Here is a 15,962-nt window from a genome sequence, read left to right on the forward strand (position 1 = left end):
TCTCCCGCTCTTCCTCTGCCCCTCCCTGCACTTGCATACTCTCTCTCTAAAATAAATAAGCAAAATCTTTTTTTGAAAAGATTTTATTTATTTGACACAGAGAGAGAGAGATCACATGTAGGCAGAGAGGCAAGCAGAGAGGTAGGGGGAAGCAGGTTCCACACTGAGCACAGAGCCTGATGCAGGGCTAGATCCCAGGACCCTGAGATCATGAGCTGCACCGAAGGCAGAGACTTAACCCACTGAGCCACCCAGGTGCCCCTAAATAAACAAAATCTTAAAAAGAAAAAAGTATTCTGTCCAAATGAGGCTGATTCTGTGTGGATGTGTGACCCATGGCCATCATCAGGGAGCAATGACATGGTACATGAGAAGAAGGAATGCATCCACCTCAGACATGCCGCCATCCCTGTTCCTGAGGTGGGCAGAGCCCAAGAAGGAAAGGGATCTTAGGGAATGGATGCAGTCAGGGGAAAGAGACAGAATCAAAGGCAGCTGAAAAGTGATTCTCTGAGGCTGGAGAAGAGAGGTCGTTCCTGTTGTTTGCAGAGTTGGCCCTCTGCCCAGACAGAGGGAGCGACCACAAGCATGGTGGGCCTCTTGGATCTAGGGAAAGCCTGACCACCTGCAACACCCACCAGCCTCACCAGCCAAGGTGTGACAGACCCCTTCAGGGGATGACAACCCAGGGGCCTTATTACAGAGACCGCATGTTAAACATACCAAGTGACATCTCACTTTGCAGAATGTCTTTGTTAGGGTAAAATTTGGCTGTTGTGACAGAGATCCAAAGCATCCCAAATTTTATTTCCACTGTGGGAGAGAAATTGGTAATTATATAGCTCAGCGATGCGAAAGAACAAGGTTGCTCGTGTGCAGAGGGCACTGGCCCAGGGATGGAGGCGTCAGTAGCTTCACACACCTGGAACCCATTTACACACATCAGGAGGCCCAACAGTGGGAAGCTCTGGCTTTATTACTACAGCTATTGATTTCCCTCTCGGAGAGACAAGTGAGTTGTTATGCTGACTCTGCTTATGAAGCCATGGAGGACCCAGACCCCATCCATGTTGTTGCTCCTCCATCCCCAGCTTGTTGTTCTCATTTGCAAGATCCAAGATGGCACTCTCCACGTCCACCTTCCATCCAGAGAGAGGCTAAAGAGGAAGGGAAGACCCACTCATCCTCTTAAGAATATATATTGGGTGTCTACTGCTGCATAACATATTCTCCCAAAACTTAGTTGCTCCAAACAATAAAAATTTATCATCTCAGTTTCCATGAGTCAGTAATTCAGAGGTTGCTGTCAAGATGTCAAGGAGGACAGCCAGTCTTCTGAGGGCTAGACTGAAGCTTCGAGATGGTCTTCCAAAAGGGCTCACCCATGTGGCTGTCAGCAGGAAGTCTCAGTTCCTTGCCATGTGGGCCTCTCCACTGGGCTTCCTGATTGTCCTCCTTACCTGGCAGTTAGCCTCCCCAGAGTGGTTATTACAAGATAGAGCAAGGAGGAAGCCAACTGCTTCTTCTGTCCTAACTTTGCAGGTCACACACCATGACTTCTGCCACATGCTGTTCGATCGAATCCAGTCACAAAGCACAGCATATACTTCAAGGGAGGGGAGTTAGGTTTCACCCTAATGGAAGAAGGAGCGCCAAAGAATTTGTGGACACATATAAAACTCCACCACAAGACACATCCGGAAAGTTGTCTGTATACTTCTGCTGCTCTTACGCCATTGGCTAGAATTCAGTCACATGACCACACATAGTCCAGAGGGAGTTGGGATGTGTGGTCTCTATTGTAGTGGCAGTACACACAACTAAAAACTGGTGGTCTGTTACTATGGGGGAAAAAAGGGACACAAATTACGTTTCTGACTCAAAAGAAGCAAAAATGCAGATGTGCCAGGTGAAAGAAAGAATCCGGTGGCATGTAATTTACACTTTTTTCCTCAGTGGTGCCCTTTATGATGTTCATGATATATGGATGAGTGAAAATCTCAGGTTGAATAACAGCATGATCCCATTTAAGACGATTTATACACACATATCTCAACGGGTGTGGAGTCAGAGAGGTGACTGGGAAAGGTGTTTGCCTAGTTGATAAGCATGGTTATCTCCAGGTGGTTAAATTATTGCCAACTTTTTTCATACATTTCTATGTAGTTTTTCTATATCATTTACTGTTTTTCCTGAAACAGAAAAAGCTGTAAAAAATCTTTCCTGCAGTACTTTCTAATCAACCTACCTGGTCTGGAGGAGGAGGCACAGTGAGGAATTCTGGGTGTCCTGCTGTGAGTCTGTGACCCTGTGAATCTGCCCTGAATCTGGCAGCTCCCAGGCGAGTCAAGTGCAGAACAGGAAGGAGAGGCAGGCGGGGCTGAGAATCTGGTTAGATAGGCTGTGCCAGGAGACACAAGGCATGAAATCACAGCGGAGACCACGGGGCGGGGCCGGGCGCAGGCCAGGAATGGTGAGAACGGAAGTCAGAGGCTGGAGAGTCAGGCCAATAGTGGGAGCGACCAAGGTGTGGTACCTGAGGGGATGTGTCTGGGGCTGGATGAAGTGACAGTCCTAGCATCCAGGCTGAGGACAGTGTTCCCAGTTCCAACAAGCCCTGGGTCCAGAGGAAAAGGGATTCCAGAAAGCTGTGCTAGGTACCAGTGATGAGAGCCCATGCACATTGAAAAATCCTAGGGGGCCTTCTCGGCAGGAGCAGTCAACTGGACTGTGGTCCCAGGGCAACTGTGAGGCCCCTGGGGAGTGTGCGGCTGCCCCAGCAAGAGAGGCCTCTATGGGGCTGGTGTTGACTGGCCTGCCTCCTGCCTGGGCAAGAATGGATGAATGGGTTAATCTTGCCTGCCAGCTCTGATCTGTGACTGGAAGCTCCCTGGCTTGCCCGGCTGAGAAAGATTCTAAGACAGAGTCTGGACCTCAGTGAAATCACTGAAGGGACTGATTAGTGATGTCTACCAAGGCACAGCAGAGCGTGTTGTGGGCTGAGTGCCATTATTCCAACCTATCTTTTTCCACCGAGGATTCCCCATTCACCTCTTCCCTGCCTCACTCTCCTGCCTCCCATGTAGAGAAAAATTACCCATAATCCCTCTCCTTTTCATTTGGGCTAATTCACTGCTAGAGTTTCTACATAGAGAGAGCCTTTTTATTTAACTGTCATCAAAAAGTACATCCCTAAGGGCACCTAGGTGATTCAGTTGGTTAAGCATCTACCTTCCGCTCAGGTCATGATCTCAGGGTCCCAGGATGGAGCTCCCTGTCAGGGTCCCTGCTCAGCGGGGATGCTGCTTCTTCCTCTCCCTCTGCTGCTACCCTGCTTGTGCTCATGTTCTCTCTCTCTTTCTCTGTCAAATAAATAAATAAGATCTTTTAAAAAAAAAAAAAAGTACATCCCAATTGTAAATGCTTTTTCTACTTGGCATGACAGCACATGGACTTTCCTATGATTGTTTTTAGTCTTTTTTGAAGTAACAACAGTACATTGTAGAAAATATGGAGAACAAACCAGGAAAAAAAAAAAAAAACCAACCTGTAAAACATCTTTAATTCTAAAACTCCCAGGGCATCCCTGTGGTAAGCCAGGGGGATACTCACTCTAGCATAACAGCTCTAGAACCTTCCTAAGTATCAGAATTATCTGGGATTTGTTGTTGTTGTTCTTAAGAAATGAAGATTCCCTCTAAAAACTCATTAGAAAAGTAAGCCGTTCTCCCTCCCCACCCCCAACCACTAAAAATTGAATAATGGCTATGAGCAAGACAGAAGAAATAAGAATTATTCAAGTAGTCAATAAATAAGAAACACAGCCTTCTCTATTAGTCAGGAAAATGAAAATTAAAACAATAAGATGCCTTCCCCCTCATTAACACATTGGCAAGAATTCAAGTGTCATATGACATCCAGCACAGGCAGGGAAATGGGCATGACTTGCTACAACCCCTTGGGAAAATAATCTAAAATTGTTTATTAAAATTAAAAATACTCTACACTGTGTGCTTTTGACATAACAACCTCACTTCCAGGATTTATTCTGCAGAAGTAAAAAGTTCAGAATGTGAAGCTATATGTGCAAGGATATTGGCTAGAGCTCCCAAGTCATTTGTTCAACAAATATTTGTTGTTCTACTACTATGTGCCTGGCACTGTTCTAGATGCTAGGGATACATTGAATGAAACAAACAAAAATCCCTGATCCTATGGAGCTAACCTTTCAGAGGGAGGGAAAAAAAATCAATAAGCAAACAGATACATTTAAAAAACATAACATGTTAGTCAGTGAAGAGTCTGGGGAGTAAAATAAAACAGGGAAGAAGACAGAGAATGCCAGGGGCAGTGCAGTGAGGGAGCATTGCAGTTTAAAACAGAGTAATCAGGGAAGGGCTCACGGAGTAGGTGGCATCTGATCAAAGAACTGAAGAAGGTGATACCGGTCATGGGGATATTCTGGAGTAGAGCATTCCAGGTTGGGGAATAGCTGGTGCAAAGGCCCGGAGGCGGGCTGGGCTGGTTTGGTGAGGTCAGGTTGGTAAACGGGACAGGTGGCGCAGGCTTTGGAGGTCACCGTAAGAACCTGGTTTTACTTCCAGGTGGGACGTAGCCATCTCTGGGAGGCACATACGAATTTGGGAAGTCAAGGAGTGGCCTGCAAAGGGTGTGCTCCCTGGAGTGAGGGAGGGGAGAGAATGACAGGCCTGAGTACCGAACCCCAGGGCAGCCAACAAGCAAAAGAGGCTGAGAAGAAGCAGCCAGAGAAGTAGGGGGCAGCCCCAAGGGACCTCACCGACCGTGTGGATCGGTCCACTCTGGTGCGGACTGAGGATCGACTCCGGACTTAGCATCATGAACATCCTGAGTGAGAATGATGGGAAGATGTGGCTTTAGGGGAGGACTTTGGTCACTGAGGATGGGCGCTTCCTTGTATGGGCACCTCAGGGAGGGAAAAAGAAAGAACCCACGAGAGCAAGAAGGAGCAAGAGGATGGCAGCTGACAGACCCTGCCAGTAGCCAGGGGCAGCTGGGCTTCTGCAGGCAACAGTGGGCCACTCTGCTGTGTCCCTGAGCAATTGCCTGGTGGCTGCCTATCACCCAGCAGATCTCTGTGTTAACGGAGTCTCATCTAGAGCAGGCCTGTGTCTGCCAAGATGGTCCACACCCTGCCTCTGAGAAAGCGTCCAGGCAGCAGGGGCAGGCACTGGCTCCTCGGGAAAGTGCTCAGGCCCAGGGGAGGAAATGAGCCCCTGACTGAGGACTGAGGACCGGGCCAAAGGAAGGCCGCAGCCCTGGGAGGGGCCCAGAGGGCTAGGGGACAGGACAGGCCAGCCGAGGCCAGTCCTGAATGAGAAAAGCAGATGGAATGAAATGCCTCTTCCTTCCTACAGTGGGTGATGCCTGGTGGGGCAGGCAGGCTTAAATTGCTGAATTTGGAATAGAACTTAAGTAGATTCTTGTTTTAAAAAATATAAGTAGATTTTTAACTCAGCCTGGTGTTGACTATGATCTTCTAGGGCGATAGAATTATGTAGCTGGAAGGAGCTTCAGTCATCATGTCCAACTACATATTTTGTGGATGGAAACTGAGGCTCAGAGAGGGGAGTGATATGCCCCGGGTCACACAGGAGTGAGCAGCAGGGCCGAGCACCAGAGTCAGAGCCTCTGCACCTGGGACAACCTGCATGCCAGGAGGTCTCTGGGGTGGGTACACAAGAGACCTTGGAGACCACAGAGCCACTGGCTACTTGTACTCAAGAGAGGTGACCCATGGCGTTGAAGCTGCCTTGGAACCCATACCTAGAGGAAACCAGGCTGGGAAGGGGGGCAAACAGGAGCCAGGAGAGGCAAAAGGGGCTTCTCCAGAAGACAGAGACGAACCAAGAGAGGCAGGCCTCTTCTGGCAGGGCTGGGCTCTGGGAGCAGGGGAGAAGACATCCTGAGAACAGACTGGCCCAGGTGAGAGAGGGAGACGGCAAGTCTGTGAGGAGGCAGGGCCTCAGGTGGGCTCAGGACCCGGGAGGCAGGTGCACACAGGCCCTGGTAAGGATGAACACACACTCCTGGCTCGTCCTGAGGCTGAGGGAAGTTCCCTCCAATCCTCTGAACAGCTTTGGGCTGGAGAAGCTCAGTAGTCACCGATTCCCCTCACTGCACGGTCCCCGTGGCTCATGCTTCTTACTCATTTCACACCGGGGAACACTCATTTAACGGATAATCTTCTCCCTCACCTGAATCTCTGCTGGTCCCTGTGGGGACATCCGGCAGGCTGGAGTGGGATGGGCAGGACCCTCCGGGCTCCCCCTGCGGCCCCTCACCAGGGCAGAGAACCCCAAGGAGCCCTCCCATCCCAGAGCAGCAGTGCTTTCCAGCAAGGCCTCGGGTCCTGAGGGCCCTTCTGCCCTGGGGAGACAGCTGGACCCCCTCCCTGACCTCTCAGAGCTCACGAGCCCACGATCGAGCCAGGAAGATAGAGGGAGAGACAAGCAACAGTGTCATGAGGGGAAAGGAGGTGTCCTGGGAGGCCCGAGCCATATGGAGTTTGGACCAAGGGTGAAGGACCTTCAGTTGAGGGGCGGGACTGGGGGCTGGGGAGGTGAGTGCCCGGATTAGCAAGACGGCTGCTCGTTCACTTGTGATTTCTCTAAAGATGCTGTTGTTCTCTGTGATCTGTTTCACAGCTCTGGCAGGCCTTTGCTCCTTCAAATAATTTTTCTGGTTTAACAGATCATCTTTCAGGAGGAGAAATACAGCTGAACAAGACTGGCAAGAACAAGGCTGGGTTTCCAGCTCTTCGTAGAGGCTGAGCCTGTGCGGGGAGTTGTCATCTGAACCCTGACCTCCAGCATGCAGGCAAAAGCCATTCAGTTTGGGACTCAGGTTGGACATCGTTATGAGGGACCTTGGAGAGAGCCACCGGCTACTTGTTTTCAAGAGAGGGGACTCATGGAGTCGAAGCTCAGGCCAAGCTGGACTCCAGGCCTCCAGGTTCCTGAAGGGACCCATGTTCTCCCTGCAGTCCGAGAAGGCTCTACTCTGGGTGCTGCCTCCCTTGCCTTTCCCAGACCCGTTTCCGTGGGAGGAGAGAGCTGCCGTGGAGACCCTCTGAAAGGGGGGAGTGAGCCCAGCATGTCTGCCTGCTAGAGAGAGGTCTCTGTGGAAAGTGCTGACAGGGAAGGGCTGTGGTTCCGGACAGTTCGTCCAGTTCCCTGAAGGAACAGGACAGGGCACACCTGCGAGGCTGCCAAGAGGGGGCCGGGGCCTCTCAGGCAACAGTACCCCTCCAGCTTGGCTCTTGTCCAGTCCTATCATCAAAGCCAGGGAAGGCAGCCCTGACAGATGTCACCGACACTGAACTGTCAGTCATCCCAGTGGGTCCCTACGGCACAGCAGGGCCACGTGTCTGGTGAGGGGTGGAGGGCAAGGCTCTCCTTTGTTTCCCCAAGCACTAACCGAGGACCACCCCACCAAGGTACTTCCCAGACAGCTTCACCTCTCGGGCCTCAGACCCACCTTGAGTTTGGAGACCGAGCTGACCAGAGCCCCTCTGGCAGTGACTGGGCCAACCATGTGTGTAAGAAAGTCCTCGCTCATCCCAAATCCAAACATTTTAGTGACTCCATACACCAGCAGTCTCCAAACTGTGTTCCAGGGAACCCCCTTAGTGTCCCGTAAGACATAAGGGTATGAAATAAAGCTTAAATGCACTCCATCAATAGAAGAATGAATAAACAAAATGTAGTAAATACAAACAATAGAATATCATTTGGACATAAAGGGGAATAAAGTTCTGATACATGCTGCAGCGTAGATCGATCTTGAAAACAGTATACTTAGTGAAATACGCCCAAGAGGGAAGGACAAATAGTGTATACTTCACTTACTTGAGGTACCTAGAATAGGCACATTCATAGAGACAGAAAGTAGAATAGAAGCTAGCAGGAGCTGGGGGACATGGGAAAGGTTTTCATTGGGGATCATGACAATGATCCAATGCCAACAACATGGCATTGTGCATGTATTTATTTAATGCCACTGAATTGGGAATTTAAAAATGGTCAAAACGATAAATATTATGTTACATATATTTTACAACAGTAAAAAAAAAATCTTTTTAAAAGAATAAGTGCTGGGTGCCTGGGTGGCTCAGTGGGTTAAAGCCTCTGCCTTCAGCTCACATCATGATCCCAGGGCCCTGAGATCAAGCCCCGAATCTGGCTCTCTGCTCAGCAGGGAGCCTGCTTCCCTCTCCCTCTGTCTCTGCCTGCCTCTCTGCCCACTTGTGATCTCTGTGATCTCGTTCCACCAAATAAATAAATAAAATCTTTAAAAGAAAAAAAAAAAAAGATTAAGTGTTGAAATAAGTTGGAAGAGCCCTTGTTTTCAGAGTTAAATTGTTTTCTTACATAGGACTTTTCAGAGCCTTTATTACGCTGTGGCCCCCAATGGAGAGGATCATCCAACCCTTTGTTCTTAGAAGGCTCAGTCCTGTTCATCATAGAGTTGTTCCCCAAATTACAAATTTGGCTTCTGAGGCTGCCCCTTATACCTGGGAGAGGCACTAAAATCTTTGTCAAACCTGGATATTTATTTAGAAAACCAAGGTCAAAAGAACTAGCCCAAAGTGTGTCCAAAAAATGCCTTTTTGTTTTATTTTCTTCTCCAAAAATGGAGATTTCTTTCTTGGGACTTGGAAGCATTTTGAGTTCTTCATTTAAAAAAAAAAAAAAAAAAAAGACGAAGTGTGTGTTGCAAGCATGTATGTGTGTGCAAGAGGAAAATTCTCTAGAAACTTCTGGTATGGAGTTGGAGATGAAACCCCAGAGGATGAACGCCTGTTGTCTGTGGGCCAGATGGCTTTGAAGGTGGTTTGGGGTGTGAGCTTGGCACGGGGCTAAGTTCAGGGCTCTGTCTGCCTCTTGGGGGAGGGGGCAGGCTTTGTCCTCTTCCCTGCTCCTGATGGTGTTGTCAGTCAGCTGTCTTTAGACATGCCTCGGTTACAGGAAGCCTTGAAGGGAGGAATGTGTCTTCTCCAGACCATGTGTCCCTCCTCCTGGAAGCAAGTCCTTAGATACCTGCTCAGCTAAGGGTGGGTGAGAGCCCCAGACTGCTGCCTTATTTGCCTGTGACCTTTCCATTGGATACCGTATTTTATAGTCTCACTCTTCTGGTCTGGCTTTGGTGGGGACCTAGGGCTGGTTAGGGGGATATTCAATTGAAGAAAAAAGGCTGGATTCAAGCCCCAGCTGTGGGACAACTTAGGGTGAGTCATGGCCCAGAAATGTAGTGTCAGGGAGTGAAGCCAGAGGGGAAAATATTTATAACTGCCGGAAACATGATGAACCTGTCAAAAATACATGAAATCAGCTAAATAAATTGGGAAGAAAAAAGCAAGGTCTTGTTTGGTTTTGTGAGTATAAACATTTTTTTTTTTTAAATCACTAAGAAAGAGAAAAATAATTCCTCTACTTACAGCTCCCTTATGGAAATGATGCTTGGGGGAAATCAAGGAAAAGTGTCTGTGTTCTCTTGAGCTGAAGCAGGTTAGAGAGATGGGATCAGCCATAGGAGGCAATTGGGAGAGAGAATATGAATTCAGTGGACCCAAGAGATCAAAGCCAACATAACCATGGGGCTACAACTCTCCCGCTAAGAATCCTGGGAGACTTGGGGTCATGCTGGGCTTCTGTGAATTTGAGGTGGTGGTCGAGTTGTTTTTATATCTGAGCGAGAGAGAGGAGCTCTTAGGATGGAAGGACCTAGACCATGGTGTTGGGTAAAGCAGGGTCCCTCTGGCTGCCCAAGTTCTGGGACTGAGAGAACTCGTGCTCTGGGAGGAACTGGGGTGTCGGGGGGCAGGGGGCAGCTGGGTAGATCTTGGCAGAGCAAAGTTAGATTGAAAAGGAACTGTTTCCATTGCAGCAAACACTAAGGTTCAGAAAGAATGTTGTTTCATGGGCAGCCAGAGAAAAGGAACCTGGGATTCAGCCAGCACCCCCGGGTCGCCAAGATGCGGATCACAAAGACTGCGGAGACGTTGGAGACTCTGGAGGAGAGGAGGGTCCGACGGGCAACGAGGGAGCCTGGATTTTGACCTGGCTGAGGTGGGTGCAGAAATAGACCTCTATGGGCCACCGCAAGGGAAAGGTCAGCGGTAGCCGATCAGGGACAGAGAGGCCCGCCAGGGGGCGCCACACAGCTCCATGGGCAATAAGGAAGCCTATCTCCCCAACCTAGCCTCAGTCACTTCTTCCTTGGGGTGCACGGGGAGGCTGGCCTAAGGGTGTTCCCACTGAAACTCGCTCCAAGAGGCCAAAAAAAAGCGCGTCTCTGAATGATTAATAGTGACTGCCCGGAGCGCTATCAGGAACTCTGTCAGGTGGCCTCCAGGCCCGCGAGAAGAGCCACTGCTGTTGATACCGATGGGCGTTGTCTGCGGTGGGGGCAGCCCGGGGGTGTGGCAGCGTCCATTCATTCATCCTCGCACAGCTCATAGCTGTCCACCTGCTCCTCGCGGGCCCCTGTGCTCTGCCCTGGTCCTCTGCGAGCACTCCGTTCTCCAAGGCTCACCTGCAGAGGGAGCAAAAAGCTCCAGGCCAGGCTCCACTCCGCTCTAGACCTTCTCTCTCGGAGCCTCTTTAAGGTTTTGGAAAAGGCCTGCGTCCCATTCTCTCGGGGTCTTGAACAAATTAGCTGCTCGGTAGTTATTTGTGAAAGGACGAAAAGAAAGGCGTGAATCACCGTATTTCCCACTTTTTATTCATTTAACAGAGAAACCAATATATACATTTTGCAAGGCCTTTTCGAGGATTTGGAAATGGATTAGACCCAATCTTTGCCCTCTAGGAATTCATAGCACCATCTGGAGGTTAGAATATGTGCCCAAATATCTGTAAAACCAGGTCATTACGTACAAATCCAAGTTCCTTGATGGTACCTGGCTTCAGGAAGGCAGACGGAGCTTGTCCAGGGTCTAGGGTCTCAGAGGGAAGACGGATGCCAAGGTGAGAACCAGGATGGGGGTGGGTAGCGGAGGATGAAACCAGTTGCCCTTCGCTTTGCCCCCTCTCTGTGCCTCCCAAGGAGAGCACCCCCCCCCCCCCCATGCCTCCCTGTCCTACTGGAGCCTGGAAACAGACCACAGCTGAGCAAGTGGGGCGGCAGCAAGAGGTCCAAATGAGAAGGGCTGTACAAAACCCTTTCAAGGAAACACTTAAAGATGTCCAAGTCTTGCTCTGCCCCTGGACACTGGCGATGACTTTGTCGCTCAGGAAACAGCATGGCAAGAGGGAGACAAGTGCAGTACCCTCTCCAGCCCCCAGGGGGCCTCCTCCCATGGCTGACCCCAACACAGCGCTGGCCTCTGCCCCTGGGGATTGTGGGCAGGAAGGGGCTCTGTCTGTCCCTCCAGCTCCCAGCACAGTCCCCGCACACAGCCACCCAGTTCCCCACCCCTGGGCCTACCCCTCCTCTTCACTGGACAATGAGAAAGAGAAAAGGGGCGAAGGTGTGGTGAAGGGAAAGGACAGTCCAGGGCCTTGGAGGTCTTGGGGTGGTGGAGGGAGCCTAGGAGGAGGTCTCAGGCCAGAGTTGGGGGTGCATAGGGACCCCAGGGAGTACGGAGTGGTGAGACAGAGTCCACTTGGGGCGCCCTGGCCAAGCTGTGAGCCCAGAGAGGGGCCCGGGGACTTGTGGACCACCCTCCCCAGAACTTAAGCCTCACTTCTGGGGTAGTATGAGGCTGGAACCAGGAAGCACTGCAGCCTCCATGCATGGAGTTTTTGAAGCGTCATGTGAAGCTTGGTGGAGCCAGAAGCCCCAAATCCCGGAGCAGCTGTCTGGGATTTTGTCCTGCGGAGAGCAGGAAGCATGCGTACTGCAGGAACCGGGGACACACACAGAGGTACGCGCGTAGACGTGTGCGTGCACTCTCATGTAGGTGCCCTGGGTCCCCCGTGGCTGGTGACCGATGAGCCATCACAGGGCTTTGGGGCCGGGACTCAGAGCAAACAACAAAGCAGGAGGTTGCGTCACAAACAAGCTGGCAGGGGCTCCGGGACCAAAACCCTCAGCTGGACCTGGACACATGAAGAAGGTGGCTCTTCATTGTTTTTACGTGGGCGAGGGTCTTTTTGCATGGTTGCTTATGTAAAACAATCTAAAAGACTGTCAAGGAGATCTGAACCTATCTTAAACAGATTTCCCTTCCCGGGGAATATATGCAAGTGTGTACACGGGTGTGCATGGGAACATGAGGAGGAGTGTATGTTTGTGTGTGTACGTGCAAAAACACACAAGCTGCTGTGCTGGTGGGGAAGCTGGAAGAAGAAAGAAAAGCATGAACTTTTAATCATTCCCCACACGCGTGTGTGTGCATGTGCACACAGAACTATACACACACGCACATCCATCCATCTGCATTTTTGGCCCAGCCTGCATCCCCATAAACTGCTTTTAGGTCTGAGACCCAAGCCCACTTTAAACCAGTGGTTGTCCACCTTGCTGGCACATTGGAATCACGTAGGGAATTTCTTAAAAATCCCAGTGCCCCGGGAACATTCCAGATACATTATAATTTCTGGAGATGGGACTTTGGCATAAATACTTCATATCAATATTTAATCATCTCCTGAGGTGATTCCAATGTCCTTCCAGAGCTAAGTTATTCGTATGTGTAGAAAGCCCTTCTCCCATTCCTCTGCACAGAAAACTTCTATTCATCCTTCAAGACCCAACTCCCAAGTCCCCTTTGGAGGAAAGCTCTTCCTGACAACTGCCCAGGGAGAGCTGGTTTTTCCTTTCCTGAAGTTCCCAACACCATCGTAGATATCTGACTGCGTCAGAATGATTTGCTTGTCTATAAGAACCATGACCTCTGTGAAGAAAAGTGCTATGTGAGAGCTGTCTATTGCCGACACCTAATTCCATGTCTGATACGCAGCCGGTGATCCATAGAAGCTTCAGAATGAAATAGAAGTATGTAATGAAGGCCAGGAACAAGACGGGTGGGGAGTGGAGGCCGTGGGTTTCTCTCGGTGGGTAGGCAATGACTCTGGTCCCCTGGCAGCAGGATGGGGGTACCTCCCTACATTTTAATAACAGAAAGGGTCCTCTTATGTCAATAGGTTTGATGCTGATTGGTCCACACTTCCTGTTTCTTTAGGAAGTGCCACAAGCATTACTCAGAAATTCAGAGAGACAAGAGAGTGGGTTTGTGACCTGTGCCTGGAGTCCTAGGTGACCAACCTCTCTGTCTCTATATTTAGAGATGTATTTAAATTTATTTAGAGAGAGAGTGTATGAGCAGGGGGAGGGGGAGAGGGAGAGAGAGAGAGAGAGAGAGAAGCCCCAAATAGACTCCCAGCTCCGGACTCAATGCCAGGGTCTTGGGATCATGACCTGAGCCAAAACCAAGAGCCAGCTGTTTCACCGACAGAGCCATCCAGGTGCTCCTTTTCTGAACCATCCCCTTGTCACCTCCATAACAAGCCCACTCTGTCTATCTGGCTTCCAGGGCACCTTTGCTTTGAGGAACACTATGAACATCTGGGTCCCCTGCTTCTGTCCCAGATCCAGAACAGCTCAACAATCTGGTTCTTGCCCAAGGGCTGTGCCTGGGAAATGCTTGTGCAAGGGAGGGAGGCTCCGGTCAGCCCACTGGGCCTGCAGACACTCCGGCCCCAGCCCAGGAGCCTGAAGAACAGACAAGAGAAGGTGTCCTGGGGCTGAACGAAGTGAGTGAGGTCTGAGGTGGAAAGAGCTCCTCACGTTTCTGACCAGGCGTCCTGGTCACTAGTCCAGGCTGAGGGCATGCTGCGGGTCTCCTACCCCCTGACACACACAGACATACACACTCACACACTGCCCACTTCCTGAAGGGTTCTCAACCTCTAGGCCGAGACCAGCCTCTCCCCTCCCCCACAACTGCCCCTCAACTGACCAGCCACAGTCCTGATCGCCCACAGAGTCCATTCAACACGAGCAAGTGTTTTCTTTACATGTTGGGGCTTTTACTTCAATTTGAAGCAGATGGTTGAGCACAGATGTGAACAGCTTTGGCCTTTTGAGCACAAGGAAGAACAGGCCTTGGCTTTGAACATGCCTTCCCCCCTCCCCAACTTACTGGCCCGTTCCCCTGGTCCCTTCTTCCCCTCTGCACCCCCCTCCCCGCTGCATAACCGGGAACAGACTACTGGCCTTCGTGCAGGGCACCATCTTGTTTTCCCAGCCAGGAGTGAGGGCTACAGGCAAGGCGTGGCTGGCTGGCCTGGCTGGGCAACAGAGACCCTTTAGGTGACCTTGGTGGGGCTAGTCCCTGGGGTGGAATACAATATTGCTTCTTTCCTCCCTTTCTCCTTTGCCTTGATGCTCAGGGACCAAGGAGCCTGGACCCAGGGAACACTGTGAATCAGGGTCAGAGGCCTAGGCAGCCAGTGCGAGGGCGAGAAGAGGGCCAGGATCTCATATCCCACTCCATGCAAGTGTCCCCAGCCCTCTCTCACCACCCCCCGAAAGTTTATCTTGTACCCAGCCGGCTCAGAGCCCAGTGTAGAAAAAGAGTTCCAGGTCAGAGGGTCGAGCCCTTCCAATGGTCACCAAACAGCCATCCCTTCCATGAGTTTCCAGTGGGATCGCTGCTGACTCGTCTTTGGCTTGGGATGGCTTTGGCAATAGGAGGAGCACAAGTCATAGAGCAATGGTGCGGCTTCCCACTGAGGGGTGTTCTCACAATTTGTTCAGTGTCTCTGTGGAATCTTTGGCAATGAATTTCTGCAGCCCTGGGCAAGGAGGAGGCTTTGCTCCCCCCCTCCCCGCCAGGCAGAGGGCAAAGTGCGGAGTCACCGGAGTGGCCGAGGGGGGACAGGAGGGTGAGAGGGAGGCAGGTGGACCCCCGCCCCACCCTGAGAGGCAGTGGTCTGAGCATCTGGTGGAATCTTGGAGAAGAAGACAAGGCTGGATTTGGAGAGCTCAACTTCTCCTCAGGCTTGACCAGAAAGAAGGCGCACAGCAGCATCCTTGGTCTAGCCTGGGGCCAGTCACTCCTGAAAGAAACAACCAACAGTCAGAAGAAACCCTACTCAGCTGACTCCTGTTTCTTTTTTTTTTTTTTTTTTTTATAAACATATATTTTTATCCCCAGGGGTACAGGTCTGTGAATTGCCAGGTTTACACACTTCACAGCACTCACCAAAGCACATACCCTCCCCAATGTCCATAACCCCACCCCCCTTCTCCCAAACCCCCTCCCCCCAGCAACCCTCAGTTTGTTCTGTGAGATTAAGAGTCACTTATGGTTTGTCTCCCTCCCAATCCCATCTTGTTTCATTGATTCTTCTCCTACCCACTTAAGCCCCCATGTTGCATCACCACTTCCTCATATCAGGGAGATCGTATCTGACTCCTGTTTCTTAAAGGTCAGCTGTTCGCAGGGTCTGGCACTGTCAGCCCCTCCTCTCATTTACTCCTTGCTGCTGCCCCAGGAGGGACTCTTGTGGCCCCAGCAGGCAACTGCATCTTGACGGGCTCAGTAAGGGATGCACTCAGCATCTGAACCCAGGACCTGCTGCCCCCAGAGCCCACACTGCATTTTAGAACCATTACTGATTTTATCGGTTTGGGGAAATGGGCAAAGGCTGGAGGGGCTCGAGGGAGCGCGGAGATACCTGTGTTAATCGCACAACCCTCCAGCTCACACCCCATGGGGATGGCCGTCCACAGCTCCTCTTCCCTCCACTGTTCAGACAAGAGCACTGTTCCCAAGTCACCGGGCCAGCTAGAGGTGCGGCCCATCGACCCGCCCGCTGGGGGAACCTGAGAGAGGTCACTTAACTTCTCTGGGCTTCAGTGTCCTCATCTAGAAAATAACACCACTGGACCAGCTCAGTAATTGCCAAACTTGCTTTCAAGCCATAGAAATGTGGTCTGAACTGTGGAGGCCTACCCAGAACACAGAGACC

At 50.9% G+C, this 15,962-nt stretch overlaps 1 protein-coding gene across 1 annotated transcript in view; it reads right to left on the reverse strand.

Moving 5' to 3' along the window:
• Window positions 1-10,742: 10,742 nt before the first annotated feature.
• Window positions 10,743-15,962, reverse strand: part of ATOH8 (atonal bHLH transcription factor 8) — a 34,823-nt gene continuing 29,603 nt past the window's right edge. Inside the window, exon 3 of the mRNA XM_082743509.1 lies at window positions 10,743-15,047. Within this exon, the coding sequence (XP_082599635.1) occupies window positions 15,042-15,047 (6 nt within the window). The 3' untranslated portion in view covers window positions 10,743-15,041. The remainder of the gene's footprint in view (window positions 15,048-15,962) is intronic.

Source organism: Mustela nivalis, assembly GCF_964662115.1.
Source record: "Mustela nivalis genome assembly, chromosome: 8".
NCBI lineage: Eukaryota > Metazoa > Chordata > Mammalia > Carnivora > Mustelidae > Mustela > Mustela nivalis.